Source organism: Oncorhynchus nerka, linkage group LG28 (genome assembly GCF_034236695.1).
Source record: "Oncorhynchus nerka isolate Pitt River linkage group LG28, Oner_Uvic_2.0, whole genome shotgun sequence".
In the NCBI taxonomy this organism is placed as follows: Eukaryota; Metazoa; Chordata; class Actinopteri; order Salmoniformes; family Salmonidae; genus Oncorhynchus; species Oncorhynchus nerka.
The window spans coordinates 6,247,251-6,267,725 of NC_088423.1; the positions used below are offsets into that span (position 1 = coordinate 6,247,251).

The window sequence follows — 20,475 nt, forward strand, 5'->3', positions numbered from 1 at the left end:
AAGAACAGATATAGCCCTTGGTTCACTCCAGACCTGACTGCCCTCGACCAGCACAAAAACATCCTGTGGCGGACTGCAATAGCATCGAATAGTCCCCGCGATATGCAACTGTTCAGGGAAGTCAGGAACCAATACACGCAGTCAGTCAGGAAAGCTAAGGCCAGCTTCTTCAGGCAGAAGTTTGCAGCCTGTAGCTCCAACTCCCAAAAGTTCTGACACACTGAAGTCCATGGAGAACAAGAGCACCTCCTCCCAGCTGCCCACTGCACTGAGGCTAGGTAACACGGTCACCACCAATAAATCCATGATTATCGAAAACTTCAACAAGCATTTCTCAACGGCTGGCCATGCCTTCCGCCTGGCTACGCCAACCTCGTCCAACAGCTCCGCCCCCCCCGCAGCTACTCGCCCAAGCCTCTCCAGGTTCTCCTTTACCCAAATCCAGATAGCAGATGTTCTGAAAGAGCTGCAAAACCTGGACCCGTACAAATCAGCTGGGCTTGACAATCTGGACCCTCTATTTCTGAAACTATCCGCCGCCATTGTCGCAACCTCTATTACCAGCCTGTTCAACCTCTCTTTCATATCGTCTGAGATCCCCAAGGATTGGAAAGCTGCCGCAGTCATCCCCCTCTTCAAAGGGGGAGACACCCTGGACCCAAACTGTTACAGACCTATATCCATCCTGCCCTGCCTATCTAAGGTCTTCGAAAGCCAAGTCAACAAACAGGTCACTGACCATCTCGAATCCCAACGTACCTTCTCCGCTGTGCAATCTGGTTTCCGAGGCGGTCACGGGTGCACCTCAGCCACGCTCAAGGTACTAAACGATATCATAACCGCCATCGCTAAAAGACAGTACTGTGCAGCCGTCTTCATCGACCTTGCCAAGGCTTTCGACTCGGTCAATCACCATATTCTTATCGGCAGACTCAGTAGCCTCGGTTTTTCGGATGACTGCCTTGCCTGGTTCACCAATTACTTTGCAGACAGAGTTCAGTGTGTCAAATCGGAGGGCATGCTGTCCGGTCCTCTGGCAGTCTCTATGGGGGTGCCACAGGGTTCAATCCTCGGGCCGACTCTTTTTTCTGTATATATCAATGATGTTGCTCTTGCTGCGGGCGATTCCCTGATCCACCTCTACGCAGACGACACCATTCTATATACTTCCGGCCCGTCCTTTGACACTGTGCTATCTAACCTCCAAACGAGCTTCAATGCCATACAACACTCCTTCCGTGGCCTCCAACTGCTCTTAAACGCTAGTAAAACCAAATGCATGCTTTTCAACCGTTCGCTGCCTGCACCAAGACACCTGACCAGCATCACCACCCTGGATGGTTCCAACCTTGAATATGTGGACATCTATAAGTACCTAGGTGTCTGGCTAGACTGTAAACTCTCCTTCCAGACTCATATCAAACATCTCCAATCGAAAATCAAATCAAGAGTCGGCTTTCTATTCCGCAACAAAGCCTCCTTCACTCACGCCGCCAAACTTACCCTAGTAAAACTGACTATCCTACCGATCCTCGACTTCGGCGATGTTATCTACAAAATTGCTTCCAACACTCTACTCAGCAAACTGGATGCAGTTTATCACAGTGCCATCCGTTTTGTCACTAAAGCACCTTATACCACCCACCACTGCGACTTGTATGCTCTAGTCGGCTGGCCCTCGCTACATACTCGTCGCCAGACCCACTGGCTCCAGGTCATCTACAAGTCCATGCTAGGTAAAGCTCCGCCTTATCTCAGTTCACTGGTCACGATGGCAACACCCATCCGTAGCACGCGCTCCAGCAGGTGTATCTCACTGATCATCCCTAAAGCCAACACCTCATTTGGCCGCCTTTCGTTCCAGTTCTCTGCTGCCTGTGACTGGAACGAATTGCAAAAATCGCTGAAGTTGGAGACTTTTATCTCCCTCACCAACATCAAACATCTGCTATCTGAGCAGCTAACCGATCGCTGCAGCTGTACATAGTCTATCGGTAAATAGCCCACCCATTTTTACCTACCTCATCCCCATACTGTTTTTATTTATGTACTTTTCTGCTCTTTTGCACACCAATATTTCTACCTGTACATGACCATCTGATCATTTATCACTCCAGTGTTAATCTGCAAAATTGTAATTATTCGCCTACCTCATGCCTTTTGCACACAATGTATATTGACTCCCCTTTTTTTTCCCTACTGTGTTATTGACTTGTTAATTGTTTACTCCATGTGTAACTCTGTGTTGTCTGTTCACACTGCTATGCTTTATCTTGGCCAGGTCGCAGTTGCAAATGAGAACTTGTTCTCAACTAGCCTACCTGGTTAAATAAAGGTGAAATAAAAAAAATAAAAAAATGTATGTAAACTTCTGACTTCAACTGTATGAATCCAAAACAATCGATATGAAATGTTCTACAGTATATGATAATGGGAGCAGTTCTCTGGGTTTATTAAATGACTGGACAGGTGTCTGCCATGGCTGAAGTCTGTACGGTCTATTAATTGACTGGACAGGTGTCTGCCATGGCTGAAGTCAGTACGGCCTATTAATTGACTGGACAGGTGTCTGCCATGGCTGAAGTCAGTACGGTCTATTAATTGACTGGACAGGTGTCTGCCATGGCTGAAGTCTGTATGGTTTATTAAATGACTGGACAGGTGTCTGCCATGGCTGAAGTCAGTACGGTTTATTAAATGACTGGACAGGTGTCTGCCATGGCTGAAGTCAGTACGGTCTATTAAATGACTGGACAGGTGTCTGCCATGGCTGAAGTCAGTATGGTTTATTAAATGACTGGACAGGTGTCTGCCATGGCTGAAGTCAGTACGGTTTATTAAATGACTGGACAGGTGTCTGCCATGGCTGAAGTCAGTACGGTTTATTAAATGAGTGGACAGGTGTCTGCCATGGCTGAAGTCAGTACGGTTTATTAAATGAGTAGACAGGTGTCTGCCATGGCTGAAGTCTGTATGGTTTTAAATGACTGGACAGGTGTCTGCCATGGCTGAAGTCAGTACGGTTTATTAAATGAGTGGACAGGTGTCTGCCATGGCTGAAGTCAGTACGCTTTATTAAATGAGTAGACAGGTGTCTGCCATGGCTGAAGTCTGTATGGTTTATTAAATGACTGGACAGGTGTCTGCCATGGTTGAAGTCTGTACGGTTTATTAAATGAGTAGACAGGTGTCTGCCATGGCTGAAGTCTGTACGGTTTATTAAATGAGTAGACAGGTGTCTGCCATGGCTGAAGTCTGTACGGTTCATTAAATGACTGGACAGGTGTCTGCCATGGCTGAAGTCTGTACGGTTCATTAAATGACTGGACAGGTGTCTGCCATGGCTGAAGTCTGTACGGTTTATTAAATGAGTAGACAGGTGTCTGCCATGGCTGAAGTCTGTACGGTTTATTAAATGAGTAGACAGGTGTCTGCCATGGCTGAAGTCTGTACGGTTTATTAAATGAGTAGATAGGTGTCTGCCATGGCTGAAGTCAGTACGGTTTATTAAATGAGTAGACAGGTGTCTGCCATGGCTGAAGTCTGTACGGTTCATTAAATGACTGGACAGGTGTCTGCCATGGCTGAAGTCTGTACGGTTCATTAAATGACTGGACAGGTGTCTGCCATGGCTGAAGTCTGTACGGTTTATTAAATGAGTAGACAGGTGTCTGCCATGGCTGAAGTCTGTATGGTTTATTAAATGAGTAGAAAGGTGTCTGCCATGGCTGAAGTCTGTACGGTTTATTAAATGAGTAGATAGGTGTCTGCCATGGCTGAAGTCGGTCTGTGCTTTAGAACATTCTGTTCTTTTGATCTCATTGGCTGAGAGAGCTGATGAGTCCATTAAGTTAGGTCTCCAGTTCCAGGCCTTTCCAAGACTTGGACGCGTTTCTCTTGTACTGATCCAGTTCCTGTAGAAAAGACAGAAGGCACAATGTTATCATGAGCGTTTTGGGTTCATTCTAGATGGTTTATCTATCCTATAGTGTTAAAACCATGTCAGGATACCATGCAAGGCGACTGTCAAACAACGTAAACTGTATAACAGAAAGCTGTTCTGGATGCTGAGCTCAGGGTTCAGCTGACTGATTCAGTTAGGTGATACATCTGACATGCTGTATATGACAGAGAGTCAATCAGTATTGCTGGTAAAAACATATGAACTCAGTGTGACCTGGAACTGAATTCTGACCTCATAAAAACCCATCTATAAAGGTTGCATCTGAAGCAAGTTCCACTTAATGGCTCTGTCTGGGTTCCTACACTCATCTATCAAGGTACATGTTTGAGTCTTTAGTATCCATATTCTGTGTATTGGCATGGATTCAGTACCCCAGCCTCTCAACTCTTATTGGCTGACTCCACCCATCACATGATCCCTTTCCAATGGGAGTGCCATCTGATTCAGCAACAATAAAACATCATCTGGACTCTTGGCTACAGCCAGATACACACCAGAGTTTACTTTAGTTCAGGGTTATTACGGGGCAATGCAGTGTAACTGGGCTTACTAGAAGACAAGAGATGTTTGAGCTAGATTAGAAGAACAAGATAATCTTGACAATCTCCATGGACCCATACAGTGTGTGCTGTAGCCAACTCTTCTAACCCTTGGGTTGCGTTTACACAAACAGCCCAATTCTGATTTTTTCCCACTTTTTCTTTTGACCAATCAGATCAGAAACATTGGAGTTAAGACAGGGTTCATACGGTGTCTTTCTGGGCCCTCATGGAGTCAATCTGGGGCTCACTATACTGGGGGTCCTTGGCTGGGTCCTTCAGCTCTCTGTGGTGGTCACTGGTGTTCTGGTGGACGACACGAATAATGGATCAGTATCACACACACATATGTATATCAACCTGTGTGTGTGAATGAGAGGGTATTTGTCCGTATGCAGGAATTACCTCAGGAGGGAAAACAACCTCAAACACTTTCTTCCACAGATCTAGAGGGTTTTTAGCATGAAGAGTCCCAATGTCCACATCTGTGGTTGGGGGAGAACCTGGAAAGTAGAGTGACATCAATTGTGTCATGTTACAACAACACACACACAGTATCAGTATGATAAACAGTAGGGCACTTTAACACTGGCGTAATGATTGTTACCACAAGGGGGTGCTAAACACAACTCACCTATCTGGCTGAGGGAGTCCATCCCAGCAGGAATGATTAGAGGCTTACTGAGGTCAGAGGACATAGATTTCCTGTCAGTATAGGAGGAAACATGTACATCTGTGTTAATGTTGAATGAGAGAGGACATTATTTATACTGGGCCTAAGTCTAGTCCTCTCAAATGATGACAAATTGTGGCATTGTAAAAACTGTGGCATGGACAGATGGAGGGTACAACAGCTCTTACCCCTTCTCTGTCCCGAATCCTAGTTGTGTGAATAAGCTCTTAGTTTTGGACATCAAGCTCTCAGACTTGCTGCTGGTAAACTACAGGTGAAAGGATGGACAGATGGTGAGGTAGATAATAGACAGGTGAAAGGAGGGAACAACGGTGAGGCAGAGAGAACAGACAGGTGAAAGGATGGACAGATGGTGAGGTAGATAATAGACAGGTGAAAGGAGGGAACAACGGTGAGGCAGAGAGAACAGACAGGTGAAAGGATGGACAGATGGTGAGGTAGATAATAGACAGGTGAAAGGAGGAACAATGGTGAGGCAGAGAGAACAGACAGGTGAAAGGATGGACAGATGGTGAGGTAGATAATAGACAGGTGAAAGGAGGGAACAATGGTGAAGCAGAGAGAACAGACAGGTGAAAGGATGGACAGATGGTGAGGTAGATAATAGACAGGTGAAAGGAGGGAACAATGGTGAAGCAGAGAGAACAGACAGGTGAAAGGATGGACAGATGGTGAGGTAGATAATAGACAGGTGAAAGGAGGGAACAATGGTGAAGCAGAGAGAACAGACAGGTGAAAGGATGGACAGATGGTGAGGTAGATAATAGACAGGTGAAAGGATGGACAGATGGTGAGGTAGATAATAGACAGGTGAAAGGATGGACAGATGGTGAGGTAGATAATAGACAGGTGAAAGGAGGGAACAATGGTGAGGCAGAGAGAACAGACAGGTGAAAGGATGGACAGATGGTGAGGTAGATAATAGACAGGTGAAAGGATGGACAGATGGTGAGGTAGATAATAGACAGGTGAAAGGAGGGAACAATGGTGAGGTAGATAATAGACAGGTGAAAGGAGGGAACAATGGTGAGGCAGAGAGAACAGACAGGTGAAAGGATGGACAGATGGTGAGGTAGATAATAGACAGGTGAAAGGATGGACAGATGGTGAGGTAGATAATAGACAGGTGAAAGGATGGACAGATGGTGAGGCAGAGAGAACAGACAGGTGAAAGGATGAACAGATGGTGAGGTAGATAATAGACAGGTGAAAGGATGGACAGATGGTGAGGTAGATAATAGACAGGTGAAAGGATGGACAGATGGTGAGGTAGATAATAGACAGGTGAAAGGATGGACAGATGGTGAGGTAGATAATAGACAGGTGAAAGGATGGACAGATGGTGAGGTAGATAATAGACAGGTGAAAGGATGGACAGATGGTGAGGTAGATAATAGACAGGTGAAAGGAAGGAACAATGGTGAGGCAGAGAGGACAGACAGGTGAAAGGATGGACAGATGGTGAGGTAGATAATAGACAGGTGAAAGGAGGGAACAATGGTGAGGCAGAGAGAACAGAACATATTGTGTAATGAAACGATACTATCACTCAAACATAGCATTTGAGATACTTGTTTGATATAGCCTACAGTGAAATACTGATATGCATAGGCACATTGGCAACTGTGATTGACTATGAGGCCTACGGTTCTTACAATTAAAGAAGCTGCGTAGTAATGAGAAATAAACCGAAGGGTCTTGCAGATCACTTTCCTCTTCTCAGAGTCAAAGTCCTACAAAGAAAATGCATTTATCAGTCACATTCGCTAACTTTTCCACAAAAACAGAAATCAACAGAAATAGCCAACAATTGTAAACACAAATCCAACAACTACATTCTTCAGGGTGAATATACACTCAGTCAAAAGTTTTAGAACACCTATTCATTCAACGTTTTTTCTTACATTTCTTTAACATTTTCTACATTGTAGAATAATACTGAAGACATCAAAACTATGAAATATCACATATGGAATCATGTAGTGACATAAAAAGTGTTAAACAAATCAAAATATATTTTATATGAGATTCTTCAAATAGCCAACCTTTGTCTTGATGACAGCTTTGCACACTTTTGGCATTCTCTCAACCAGCTTCACCTGGAATGCTTTCCCAACAGTCTTGAAGGAGTTTCCACATATGCTGAGCACTTGTTGGCTACTTTTCCTTCACTCTGCGGCTCATCCCAAACCATCTCAATTTGGTTGAGGTTGGCGGATTGCGGAGGCCAGGTCATCTGATGCAGCACTCCATCACTCCCCTTCTTGGTAAAATAGCCCTTACACTGCCTGGAGATGTGTTGGGTCATTGTCCTGTTGAAAAACAAATGATAGTTCCACTAAGCCAAAACCAGATGGGATGGCGTATCACTGCAGAATGCTGTGGTAGCCATGCTGGTTAAGTGTGCCTTGAATTCTAAATAAATCACATAAGTCATCAGCAAAGCACCACCACACCTCCTCCTCCATGGTTTACAGTGGGAAATACACATGTAGAGATCATCCGTTCCGCCACGTCTCACAAAGACACGGAGGTTGTAACCAAAAAGATACCATTTGGACTCCAGACCAAAGGACACATTTCCACCAGTCTAATGTCCATTGCTCGTGTTTCTTGGCCCAAGGAAATCTCTTCTTCTTATTGGTGTCCTTTAGTAGTGGTTTCTTTGTAGAAATTTGACCATGAAGGCCTGATTCACACAGTCTCCTCTGAACAGTTGATGTTGAGATGCGTCTTACTTGAACTCTGTAAAGCATTTATTTGGGCTGCAATTTCTGAGGCTGGTAACTCTAATGAACGTATCCTCTCCAGCAGAGGTAACTGGGTCTTCCATTCCTGTGGTGGTCCTCATAAGAGACAGTTTCATCACAGCGCTTGATGGTTTTTGCAACTGTACTTGAAGAAATGTAAAAGTTCTTGACATTTTCTGTATTGACTGACCTTCATGTCTTAAAGTAATGATGGACTTTCATTTTCTTTGCTTATTTGAGATATTCTTACCATAATATGTACTTGGTCTTTTACCAAATAGGGCTACCTTCTCTATACCCCCCTACCTTGTCACAACACAACTGATTGGCTCAAGAGCATTAAGAAGGAAATACATTCCACAAATGACCTTTTAAGTTGGCACACCTGTTAATTGAAATGCATTCCAGGTGACTACCTCATGAAGATGGTTGAGAGAATGCCAAGAGTGTGCAATGCTGTCATCAAGGCAGGTAGCCTAGTGGTTAGAGCGTTGGACTAGTAACCAAAGGTTGCAAGATCGAATCCCCGAGAGGGCAAGGTAAAAATCTGTCGTTTGGCCCCTGAACAATGCAGTTAACCCACTGTTCCTAGGCCGTCATTGAAAATAAGAATTTGTTCTTAACTGACTTGCCTAGTTAAATAAATGAGAAATTTAAAATACATTTTAAAAAGGCAGTGGCTATTTGAAGAATCTCAAATACAAAATGTATTACTTGCTTAATACTTTTTTTGGTTACCACATGATTCCATATGTGTTATATCATAGTTTTGATGTCTTCACTATTATTCTACAATGTAAAAAATAGTCAAAATAAAGAAAAACCCTAGAATGAGTAGGTGTTCTAAAACTTTTGACCGGTAGTGTACTTTTTTTTATATCAATACCTCTCAAATGAGTAGAACACATATCTCACCTGAAATATATCAAACTTGCTGCCAATAATCAGCAGTGGAACTGGGAAGGGGTTGATCAGCTCTCTGTCCTGTTGAGAGACTCAGAGTTAATATCCTATGTAGCAAAGACTCCTTTTACATTAATAATGCTGTGCTTTAAAAAAAATCATAACTACTAGAAAAAGTTGTCTTACCGGGTAGTCTTTAGGGAGGACCATTAGGGGTCTGTTCTGGGCCTGCTGCTTGGACCCAGCTTTGGACTCTACTGTCCTTTGTGGCTTGGAGCAAGCTTTCTCCACCTGGGTCCGTGTTGTCTGAAGCAGCCTCTCCATGGTTCCCCATAGAGCATTGGGCTTGGACAGGTCCAGAACCAGCACCACAGACAGAGACCTGAGAAATCACACACAGACCTCTTTACTTTCATTAGCACAATATCTCTGCAGAGTGGCTTTAGAGAAGAGGTCATGTGATGAACTACTCATTTAAGAAGCAGTTTAGGTGGTGGGACTGGGACTGACCTGACATTCTGAGCAGTGATGGGGATCTGAACCAGGTCTGATAGGGAGGTACCTCCTCCCAGCTCCCACAGGTGAGCTATGTCTTTGGGCTGGAGGAGGAGAACAACAGGTCAGACTGATAATCACACACCATCAGCTCCCTGGAATTGTACAAATGAAAGCGGGGTCATACAGTGTTGTGTCCTCGCGCCCGTCTACCAAAGGTGTACTCCAACGCTAGAGTTGGTTTAGGTGGTTCATCCCTAGAAGAGAACAACATATCATTCACACTACTAGAGACAGCTATACTAGTATCTTACTATAAAAATACATCAGTGGTACTGAGAATAAACTCACCTGTCGAGGCACCGGAGCAAAATTGTAGTTTTACCCTAAGAGGGGGGAATATGATTATCAAGGATATCAACCACCCGAGCCACTGCCTGTTCACACCGCTACCATCCAGAAGGCGAGGTCAGTACAGGTGCATCGACGCCAGGCCTATCTCAAGGCCATCAGACTGCTAAACAGCAATCACTAACTCAGAGAGGCTGCTGCCTACATTGAGACCCAATCACTGGCCACTTTAAGAAATGGATCACTAGTCACTTTATACAATGCACTGTAAATATTGCCACTTTAATAATGTTTACATATCGTACATTACTCATATCACATGCATATACTGTAATACATACCATCTGTTGCACCTTGCCTATGCCGCTCGGCCATCGCTCATTCATATAATTACATGTACATATTCTCATTCACCACTTTAGATTTGTGTGTATTAGGTAGTTGTTGGGGAATTGTTAGCTATTACTGCACTGTTGGAACTAGAAGAACAAGCATTTCGTTACACTCGCATTAACATCTGCTAACCATGTGTATGTGACACATAAAATTCATTTGTAGGTTACTGCTGTGCTGGAACCAAAGCCTTCACACCCAGTAGCTCTCCAGGACCAAATTTAGAGAACCCGGATCTCACTATTAGGAGGACTGTTAGCTAGTTTCTCCAGACACACAGTCATAAAGATGGCTACAGCTTACCCCTGCTTTATTCCCAATGAAGAACACGGTTCTCTCGTTGAGTGACACTGGATCAACTCCGCCATCCTCCTCCCCTCCTGTCCCGTCCTCCCGACTCTGAACCTCCGCAGAGGCCAACTCCCATAGCGTGTCACTACTAGACAAACGTTACGATGTAACCTTATTTGTTCATTCTGATAGTTTGTTGTCGTCCAAAACAATGTTGTTAATAGCTGGGTAGCTAGCTAACATTATATCAAATATACTGGTAACTAGCAAACCCCCCCGTCCTCTGCTGCTACTAGCTAGTTAGCTAACGTTAGTTTAGGAAAAACATGCAAAATTGGAAGACCAAAGTGGCAAACAAGATCATACCTTATCTTTGGCATTGACTACCTTTAAATTAAATGTAAAGACTTGAGTTTGATTGCCCCGTTGTTTGAAAATATGAAGGTCCAGCTTGACGTTTACATGTCAGTCGCCTCGGATCAGTAAACGTTGCGCTGGGCAACGTCGCAGTTCGATGATGGATTTTAGCACTTTGCCCAAAGGGTTTGTGGGAAAGGTAGTTTCAAGAGTCAGAGACTAACGTTAGATCAGGGGTGTCAAAGTCAAATGGACGGAGGGCCAAATAAAAAAATCAGCTACAAGACGAGGGCCGGACTGTTCGAATGTTCATTGAACATTTTTTAAATGACGCATATAGTCTAGTGAACCTAATTGAACCTACTGAAAACCTAACAAATATATTACAATATGATCAGATAAATAAAGCAATATTTTCTTATGGCTCTGTCAGTAATCTTTAATTTTCAACAGACACAAAAGACAAATTTCCTTTATATAAATATCCCCATAACATGAACATTAAATGAAAGAAACCGGTATTCAAGGCACCATCAGTAGACTATATTTTCTATTTTAGCAAAAGTGGGCTAAATTTACTTCAAAAGAAAAAACAATAATAGCAATTTTCTATCATCCACTCAACTGAAATATTTTTAAAATATAATTGGATTGAAATACAAAAAAATAAAGTGCAAAAATCTATTAATCAAAAACAACACTTTGTTTAAGGAGAAGTAACATGCAGTGAAAACAAATATTAAATTTTAACTTTTAAACTTGAACTGAGTAAAAACCTAAATATGTGATTGCACAGTAATGTTCACTTGTTTGAGGTTGAGGGTGATACTTGGTGGTGTCCCATCTTTTCCACAAGTTCATCAATGTTCGTCTGAGCTGAAGAAATCCTCAGAATTGAGTGGAGGTGTTCAGCAGTAAGTCGACTTCTGTGTGATGTTTTGTTCAGGTTCATCAAAGAAAACAGTTGTTCACACAGGTATGTGCTGCCAAACATAGACAACGTTTGAGCAGCCTGGATGCGCAGCTGGGGCATTGTGCCGGGAGGAAACGGCCAGCACCCACTGCCGCATATTTTGCCCTCAGTGCATCATTGCATCGAGGTCAATCAACTCCATTTGGAGGTTTGGTGGTGAGCTTTCCACGTCAACAGCAAATGGGTTACCGAGCAGTTCCAACCTGCTTTTTTGTGCTTCAAAGTCAGCAAATCGGCGTCGAAAGTCAGCGGCAAGCATACCTATTTTATCAGCCAACTGTGTGCTCGTGGTTTCTCTTTCATGGTCTGGCAGCTGGGAAAGTGGCTCAAATTTTCTTTTCCGCATCTGCGTCTCCCACAGAGTCAGTTTGGTTTTAAATGCCTTCACTGTACTGTACATATCAGAGATGACACGATCCCGACCCTGCAGCTGCAAGTTTATTGCATTCAGATGACTCGTAATGTCACACAGAAAAGCCATTTCACACAGAAACATTTCGTCTCGGAGTTGTGTTGTGTCTTTCCCTTTGCTGTCCAAGAACAGACAAATCTCCTCACGAAGCTCGAAACATCTTTGAAGCACCTTTCCTGGCTTAGCCATCGCACCTCTGTGTGATAAGGCAAATCACCATGCTCCGTTTCTAACTCCGTCAGAAATGCCTTGAACTGGCTGATTCAAACCTTTGGCTCTGATAAAGTTAACTGTGCGCGTGATGATGCTCATTACATGCTCCATTTTCAAGGCTTTACCGCACAACGCTTCCTGGTGTATGATACAATGATAAGCTGTCAGCTCACCTGTCTTTTCCTCTTGCATCTTTTCCCCGTATCTTCGCCACCAGTCCGCTCCTGTGTCCACACATCGCAGGTGCTCCGTCGGTTGTCAAACCCACGAGTTTTTCCCAAGGCAGCTCCATCTCATTTACACATCTTGACACCTCTTCATACAAATCATGCCCCGATGTTGTGCCATGCATAGGACGTAAAGCCAAAAACTCCTCTGTCACGCTTAGGTTGGAGTCCACTCCGCGGATGAAAATTGACAACTGGGCAATGTCAGAAATGTCGGTGCTCTCATCCACAGCCAAGGAATATGCAATAAAATCTTTTCCCTTTTTCACAAGCTGCTCTTTTAGATTGATGGACAACTGGTCTACTCTCTCGGCAATGGTGTTTCTGCTCAGACTCACATTTAAAAAGAGTTGCCTTTTTTCTGGGCAAACTTCGTCACAAACTTTAATCATGCAGTTTTTGATGAAATCCCCTCCGTAAATGGCCGGGCTGATTTAGCGATCTCTTCTGCCAAAATAAAACTGGCCTTGACAGCAGCCTGGCCTTGTGATTTGGCTTTTTTGAACAGAGCCTGTCGAGATTTGAGGCCTCGTTTTAATTCCTCTGCCTTTGTAGCCTTTGTTCCATGTCCATATTCTTGTTTTTGTCCGCGTGTTTCGTTTCATAATGTCGTCTCAGATTATACTCTTTCAGTACCGCCACACTTTCTCCACACAGAAGACACACAGGTTTTCCAGCTACCTTCGTGAACATATACTCCGACTCCCACCTTGTTTGAAACCCCCGGTTCTCAGTATCCACCTTCCGTTTTGCCATTTTTGATGGGTATCTGAAAGTTAATTTTACTGTGATGCTGACGACTGCTGTGCCAATAAATATTGAAATGAAGCAGCCTACTGCTCGGAGGCCACCTTTGCATTGTGGGAAATGCTGTGCCGGCTTGCTGCGGCCAGGTTCTAATAATAAATCAAGATCATCCCAGGGGCCGTAAAAAACCTTCTTGCGGGCCGGATGTGGCCCGCGGGCCTTGACTCTGACATATGTGCGTTAGATGAAAAACATAATTTACAGGATGATCCACAGTAATTCTGTACTTTTTGGTGATGGAAGGATGTACGATTTTAGAAGCATAAGGACCTTATCTTTCATATCAGCGAGAAATAAAAAAAATCTATTAAAAGTTTAAAAAAGGTGACACACCTTGATAGCGATTATGGTTAGTGTTCCCATACAGCCAAATCTCCAGAAAACAGACGGAAGACAAGAGACGACCACCTGTGCTAATTAGCTATCTAGCATGTAATGAACACCTGTGTCTAAGCGTAACTAGGGAAGTGTAGTTTGGTCGCATGGAGGCCCCTATAGCTGTATGGATCTGTAACTGCTACAGTGTAGTTTAGTAGGATGGAGGCCCCTATAGCTGTATGGATCTGTAACTGCTACAGTGTAGTTTAGTAGGATGGAGGCCCCTATAGCTGTATGGATCTGTAACTGCCACAGTGTAGTTTAGTAGGATGGAGGCCCCTATAGCTGTATGGATCTGTAACTGCCACAGTGTAGTTTAGTAGGATGGAGGCCCCTATAGCTGTATGGATCTGTAACTGCCACAGTGTAGTTTAGTAGGATGGAGGCCCCTATAGCTGTATGGAACTGGAACTGCTACAGTGTAGTTTAGTAGGATGGAGGCCCCTATAGCTGTATGGATCTGTAACTGCCACAGTGTAGTTTAGTAGGATGGAGGCCCCTATAGCTGTATGGATCTGTAACTGCTACAGTGTAGTTTAGTAGGATGGAGGCCCCTATAGCTGTATGGATCTGTAACTGCTACAGTGTAGTTTAGTAGGATGGAGGCCCCTATAGCTGTATGGATCTGTAACTGCTACAGTGTAGTTTAGTAGGATGGAGGCCCCTATAGCTGTATGGATCTGTAACTGCCACAGTGTAGTTTAGTAAGATGGAGGCCCCTATAGCTGTATGGATCTGTAACTGCCACAGTGTAGTTTAGTAGGATGGAGGCCCCTATAGCTGTATGGATCTGTAACTGCTACAGTGTAGTTTAGTAGGATGGAGGCCCCTATAGCTGTATGGATCTGTAACTGCTACAGTGTAGTTTAGTAGGATGGAGGCCCCTATAGCTGTATGGATCTGTAACTGCTACAGTGTAGTTTAGTAGGATGGAGGCCCCTATAGCTGTATGGATCTGTAACTGCCACAGTGTAGTTTAGTAAGATGGAGGCCCCTATAGCTGTATGGATCTGTAACTGCCACAGTGTAGTTTAGTAGGATGGAGGCCCCTATAGCTGTATGGATCTGTAACTGCCACAGTGTAGTTTAGTAGGATGGAGGCCCCTATAGCTGTATGGAACTGGAACTGCTACAGTGTAGTTTAGTAGGATGGAGGCCCCTATAGCTGTATGGAACTGGAACTGCTACAGTGTAGTTTAGTAGGATGGAGGCCCCTATAGCTGTATGGATCTGTAACTGCCACAGTGTAGTTTAGTAGGATGGAGGCCCCTATAGCTGTATGGATCTGTAACTGCCACAGTGTAGTTTAGTAAGATGGAGGCCCCTATAGCTGTATGGAACTGCCACAGTGTAGTTTAGTAGGATGGAGGCCCCTATAGCTGTATGGAACTGGAACTGCCACAGTGTAGTTTAGTAGGATGGAGGCCCCTATAGCTGTATGGATCTGTAACTGCCACAGTGTAGTTTAGTAGGATGGAGGCCCCTATAGCTGTATGGAACTGGAACTGCCACAGTGTAGTTTAGTAGGATGGAGGCCCCTATAGCTGTATGGATCTGTAACTGCTACAGTGTAGTTTAGTAGGATGGAGGCCCCTATAGCTGTATGGATCTGTACCTGCCACAGTGTAGTTTAGTAGGATGGAGGCCCCTATAGCTGTATGGATCTGTAACTGCCACAGTGTAGTTTAGTAGGATGGAGGCCCCTATAGCTGTATGGATCTGTAACTGCCACAGTGTAGTTTAGTAAGATGAAGGCCCCTATAGCTGTATGGATCTGTAACTGCCACAGTGTAGTTTAGTAAGATGGAGGCCCCTATAGCTGTATGGATCTGTAACTGCCACAGTGTAGTTTAGTAAGATGGAGGCCCCTATAGCTGTATGGATCAGTAACTGCTACAGTGTAGTTTAGTAGGATGGAGGCCCCTATAGCTGTATGGATCTGTAACTGCCACAGTGTAGTTTAGTAAGATGGAGGCCCCTATAGCTGTATGGATCTGTAACTGCCACAGTGTAGTTTAGTAAGATGGAGGCCCCTATAGCTGTATGGATCTGTAACTGCTACAGTGTAGTTTAGTAGGATGGAGGCCCCTATAGCTGTATGGATCTGTAACTGCTACAGTGTAGTTTAGTAGGATGGAGGCCCCTATAGCTGTATGGATCTGTAACTGCCACAGTGTAGTTTAGTAAGATGGAGGCTCCATAGCTGTATGGATCTGTAACTGCCACAGTGTAGTTTAGTAGGATGGAGGCCCCTATAGCTGTATGGATCTGTAACTGCTACAGTGTAGTTTAGTAGGATGGAGGCTCCATAGCTGTATGGATCTCTAACTGCTACAGTTAAATATAACTTTTTTTAAGGATTCTTTCTCGCTGATGAAAGATAAGGGCCATATGTTTCGAAAGCCATATCGCATGCAATGATTATTGATGTTATTAAAAGTTAAAACACAGCATGGACGAAGCTAACGGCTGAGAATTATTTACAAACCTGAGTCTTCCAAGAGTGCAATGTTACCCCTGCTTAGCTAAATCCCAGGCAGTAGCTCACAAGTCTTGGAAATCAGCAATCAAGTTAAGATATGTAACTTTCAAAATACAAAAATCTTCCCCTTATGGGGAAGATTTCTGTATTTTGAAAGTTATATATCTTGAAAACTTGATTGCTGACAAGCAAAATATTTTGGAACTATGTCAACAATGGACTAATGAAACAAATACCAAAATACAGTTTTTGGAGTATTCCTTTAAGTAGGCTAGTTTTAGGGGTATATTTGTAGGGGTATATTTATATTTGTGACAACTTTTGCTTTAACTCCGGTACATTCCTAAAGGTAATTTTACTCAGCATTTTAAAAAGTCAGGAAAAATGTATAAGGCAGAGCAATTATGGATGGCCGTCTACACTATTTAAATGTCCTTTAAATAGTTTCTGTTACAGGTGCATAGGTTACACAACAAGATTACTAGGAGAGATGGAGACCCCTCACACTTTGTGGACAAACCCAAAACGGAGGCTGCAAAAATAGACATTTGGACATGATTATACCCAAAAAGTGCACTGAGCAGAAAAGTGCATAAATGAAAGGTGAAAAACAAAATACAAATGTTTAGGTATCAAACCATCATCAGTGTTAAGGTGAGCACACAAACCAGTCTAAAAATGGCTCAGTATGAAAACGTACGAGTCACCATGAAATAGGTGTGCAAACTATAACTCATTGAATACCAACCTATCTTGTTTCTACAGCAAAAACCCATGTAAATAAGGAAAGAATCTAAACATTTTATTTAATTGAAAAAAAGTAACACAACAAAAAACATGAATTGCAACAATAAAATACATTGAATTAACAAAATAAATAAAATGGTGGTTTATACAAAACAGAAAAGTAAAACACTGATAAGATGTGTAAACTTTCAAATGAACAAAAAGTGTACCGAGCACTTCAGTATCCCCATCACTTTCTTTCTTTAATGTAATATAGTGACAAACATGATGGTGTGCAGAGGACAGGTACAGAGGCATTCTGATATCAGCTGTTCCATTTAGGTTTTTGCTTTTGTCCTTTTGAATCCTAAAACCACTGATGGTGACACTTGAAGAGCCTTTGACACGTTTGACAAATTATACCATTTCATTCCACTCTTGATGATTCCTCATCTTAAAAAACGTTATGCCATTTTACTATTCAAACTGGGCACTTAGTGACATCAAAGTCTGTATATGAAGCAGAAAAGATGGAGCATGTTTTCTGGTACCTAACTTCACTATTGCTTAAGTATCTAAATACGGTTGCACGATCTTGAATACATTTTATATGACGACACATAACTTTACACGAAAGGCTTGTAAAATGGTCAGGCTAACCCTCCAAAAGGGAACTAAAGAGAAGCAGCAAACGCAGTGAGGATGTCAAGTCTATACACACATACTGTATGAGTACATGACCACATCCTCCCGTATGGAAATGTAGAACAGTGAGTGATTCAATAAAAGGTGATTCAGTAAAAGGCTTGCTATAGTCTTATGATCATCATTCATATATGTATTCATATATGTAGTAATGACAGTGGTTACAGTTAATGCAACTTTGACAGTAACTTCTTTAATGACAGTGGTTACAGTTAATGCAACGTTGACAGTAACTTCTTTCTTTAATGACAGTGGTTACAGTTAATGCAACGTTGACAGTAACTTCTGTCTTTAATGACAGTGGTTACAGTTAATGCAACGTTGACAGTAACTTCTGTCTTTAATGACAGTGGTTACAGTTCATGCAACTTTGACAGTAACTTCTTTCTTTAATGACAGTGGTTACAGTTAATGCAACTTTGACAGTAACTTCTTTCTTTAATGACAGTGGTTACAGTTAATGAAGCTTTGACGGTAACCTTGTTGCAGTCATTTTTTTCATACAATTTCAAAGACCAATTTAAAGTCCTTGTAAATCAACACTAAACAGACAGAGGTCCTCTTGGTAGAAGACCAACCTGCTCTCTCCAACAAAGGCCATTCAGGGTGTACATCTGGTACACCATTATGGACTCATGTTACTGTATAAAATACGACAGTAAAGGGGAGGGACTCAGAACAGTCCAAGATGAAAAAGATCCGGTCAATGTCACATTTTCCTTTTCACTTCCAGTTTACAAAGATACTGCATAGTCATAACAGGAAAAATATCAAGTAATGCAAATCATATGAAATATGTCATTCAGGTCAAGGACCAGGCTTAAGGGCTCTAATCAATGTCTATGCAAACGGAGCCAACGGAGGTCCGTTTGCGTCACATTCCAAAAACGAATCGTTTAGGCTACATACAAGCATTACTGTACTGTAACATAGTTTAACATGGTACTGTAACAGTCTTAAATAGTTTCAAACACTAAAAACATGTTTTCATGTGAATTGCATTTCACCATAACAATGTATAAGATTCTCTGGGTACAGAATTGCTCAGAGAAGTTGAAATTCAGTATTTTAGACAAATGTGCAGAAAATAGATAGAAAACAGATTACCAGCAAAACAGATCAATTACCATTCAAAATAGAATAAGAAACATTTTGAGTTTGCTCCACTGTACACTTATTTCACGCTTTGGAAACTTGGCATAAAAAACCTCTTTACTGTTAGCTTTGGTAGGTTACTAGGGTGGTGGAGGTTCATTCTGAAAAATTCCCGAAAGAGGGCAAATTGTTCTTTGAGGCAGGTGTTCTATATATGAAGCATCAGAGGGTGGGAACCTCCTCACTTCTGAGTGATGGCACTCTCTTCTCCACTGGGGTGGATGCGGTTGAAGTGCAGGCTTCCCAGGTCTCTGGCTGACACAGACCCTGACCCCTCAGTGGGTGCCGGGGAGGCGGTGTAGCCCCTGGCTGCAGGGCCTGGGAGCTTCTTCTGGGGCCCCTGAGAACCAGGAGAGGGCTTGGGTGTAAGGGGGCTGGTCAGGTCAAGGCTGCTCATGTCATCCAGGGTGCCTTCAGGATCCACCATGATATTTATCACTGCATGAGAAATACAGGAGAATGGTTGAAAAAGATGAGCTTGTGTTTGGTTGTGATCATATATGTTGAAGCAGGTGGAATGCATGTAGTGAAACTAATGTGTGTATAAGTCTGGATCTATTTGCAATGAACACTCCTCTTAGCGGTGGTCTGCCGCGCTCTCACACCTTGTAGCTGCTTCTCCACTCTCTTCAGCTCCAAGACGATAGAGGAGATGTCCTATTACAAGAGAGGTAAGGGGAAGTCGTGGCATTAGAGAGGAATAACATCTTCCTTATAAAAGTTGCTTTGTTATGATGCATTATTTTTTTTTTAAATAAAAAAAATGTAAAAATACATGTACAACCTGTTTTTTCCTTACCTTGTTGGAGGTTTTGATGAGTGGTATGTCGCTGTCAGATCGGAGTTTGCTCTCAATCTCATCCCAATTCCTGTCCTTGTCTTTGAACAATATTCTGGAAAAATCATAGTTCATAGAGCTAAGACTTGCTTTGCTAACATCTCCTTGATCTCTTGTGAATGTCAGATATAGAGATAAACAACATAAAGAGCTTGATTGTTACCGTATTTTTCCTGCTGTTTTGTCAACAGACTGTCTGATTTGGGCTGACAGCTGAGAGACAGATGTGAGCAGCAGACTGTCCAAAACCGCCTCATCTCTGTTCCATGTGCGTCTCTGGAGGACGCAGTCCAGGCTGTCTGGGGCGCGGGGGCGGCGCTCTACAGGGCGTCCGTTTATCTCAGGGGCCTTGTTCTGCACCATGGGAGGGATCTTCCTGAAGTTGAGGCTCTCGTCAAACACACAGTCAATCAGCTATGAGGGGAAGAGGAAGTGATGAGGGTCAGTTATTTGTGGCATCTGTATGATTGCTGTGGTTTCCACAACTTCACCACGACTGGAGCATGTTATACTGCATCTACTCGCTATTAATGCATACTATCACCATGCTACAGATTATCCCGATTATCATAAGAGTTAGATTGATTAGGTATTAAATAAATTAGCAGAGAAAGGTCATGAAAGCTCAATAAGAACATTTTAATATACACACTTTAGTTATATCTGAACAGTATATAGCAGACTCAAAATGGAATAGAGCAAAGCTCAAAGCATAATGCCAGTTCACAGTCCATACCTTCTGCAGCAGATCAAAACATAATGCCAGTTCACAGTCCACACCTTCTGCAGCAGATCAAAACATAATGCCAGTTCACAGTCCAC

At 43.0% G+C, this 20,475-nt stretch overlaps 2 protein-coding genes across 3 annotated transcripts in view; both read right to left on the minus strand.

Moving 5' to 3' along the window:
- Positions 1 to 2,867: 2,867 nt before the first annotated feature.
- On the minus strand, positions 2,868 to 10,886 carry dync2li1 (dynein, cytoplasmic 2, light intermediate chain 1). 2 transcript variants are annotated; one of them, XM_029648459.2, is made up of 13 exons: positions 10,747 to 10,886; positions 10,393 to 10,525; positions 9,697 to 9,731; positions 9,533 to 9,602; positions 9,361 to 9,449; positions 9,037 to 9,232; positions 8,863 to 8,931; positions 6,853 to 6,930; positions 5,365 to 5,444; positions 5,138 to 5,208; positions 4,909 to 5,006; positions 4,714 to 4,809; positions 2,868 to 3,914 (listed from the first exon to the last, which is right to left on the minus strand). In XM_029648459.2, exons 1-13 carry the CDS (start codon positions 10,758 to 10,760, stop codon positions 3,852 to 3,854), a joined length of 1,092 nt encoding a protein of 363 aa, XP_029504319.1. In that variant the 5' UTR covers positions 10,761 to 10,886; the 3' UTR covers positions 2,868 to 3,851. The 2 variants fall into 2 exon arrangements, with proteins under 2 accessions (XP_029504319.1, XP_029504318.1); XM_029648458.2 differs by having other exon boundaries at positions 10,393 to 10,528.
- A 6,124-nt stretch (positions 10,887 to 17,010) lies between these two features.
- LOC115119609 (centrosomal protein of 170 kDa-like) overlaps positions 17,011 to 20,475 on the minus strand; it is a 99,457-nt gene continuing 95,992 nt past the window's right edge. The window contains exons 15-18 of the mRNA XM_029648457.2: positions 19,817 to 20,067; positions 19,615 to 19,708; positions 19,421 to 19,472; positions 17,011 to 19,253 (exon numbers count right to left, since the gene is read on the minus strand). Of these exons, the coding sequence (XP_029504317.1) occupies positions 18,997 to 19,253; positions 19,421 to 19,472; positions 19,615 to 19,708; positions 19,817 to 20,067 (654 nt within the window). The 3' untranslated portion in view covers positions 17,011 to 18,996. The remainder of the gene's footprint in view (positions 19,254 to 19,420; positions 19,473 to 19,614; positions 19,709 to 19,816; positions 20,068 to 20,475) is intronic.

Bases quoted from the DNA above. Each gene is read 5' to 3' on its own strand.
- dync2li1 (XM_029648458.2), bottom strand. The intron at 8,932-9,036 runs GTAAGACAACTT...GTCTCTCAACAG, and splicing joins TCCTCCCTAAAGACTACCCG to GACAGAGAGCTGATCAACCC. The intron at 6,931-8,862 runs GTGAGATATGTG...TTTTCTTTGTAG, and splicing joins GCAAGTTTGATATATTTCAG to GACTTTGACTCTGAGAAGAG.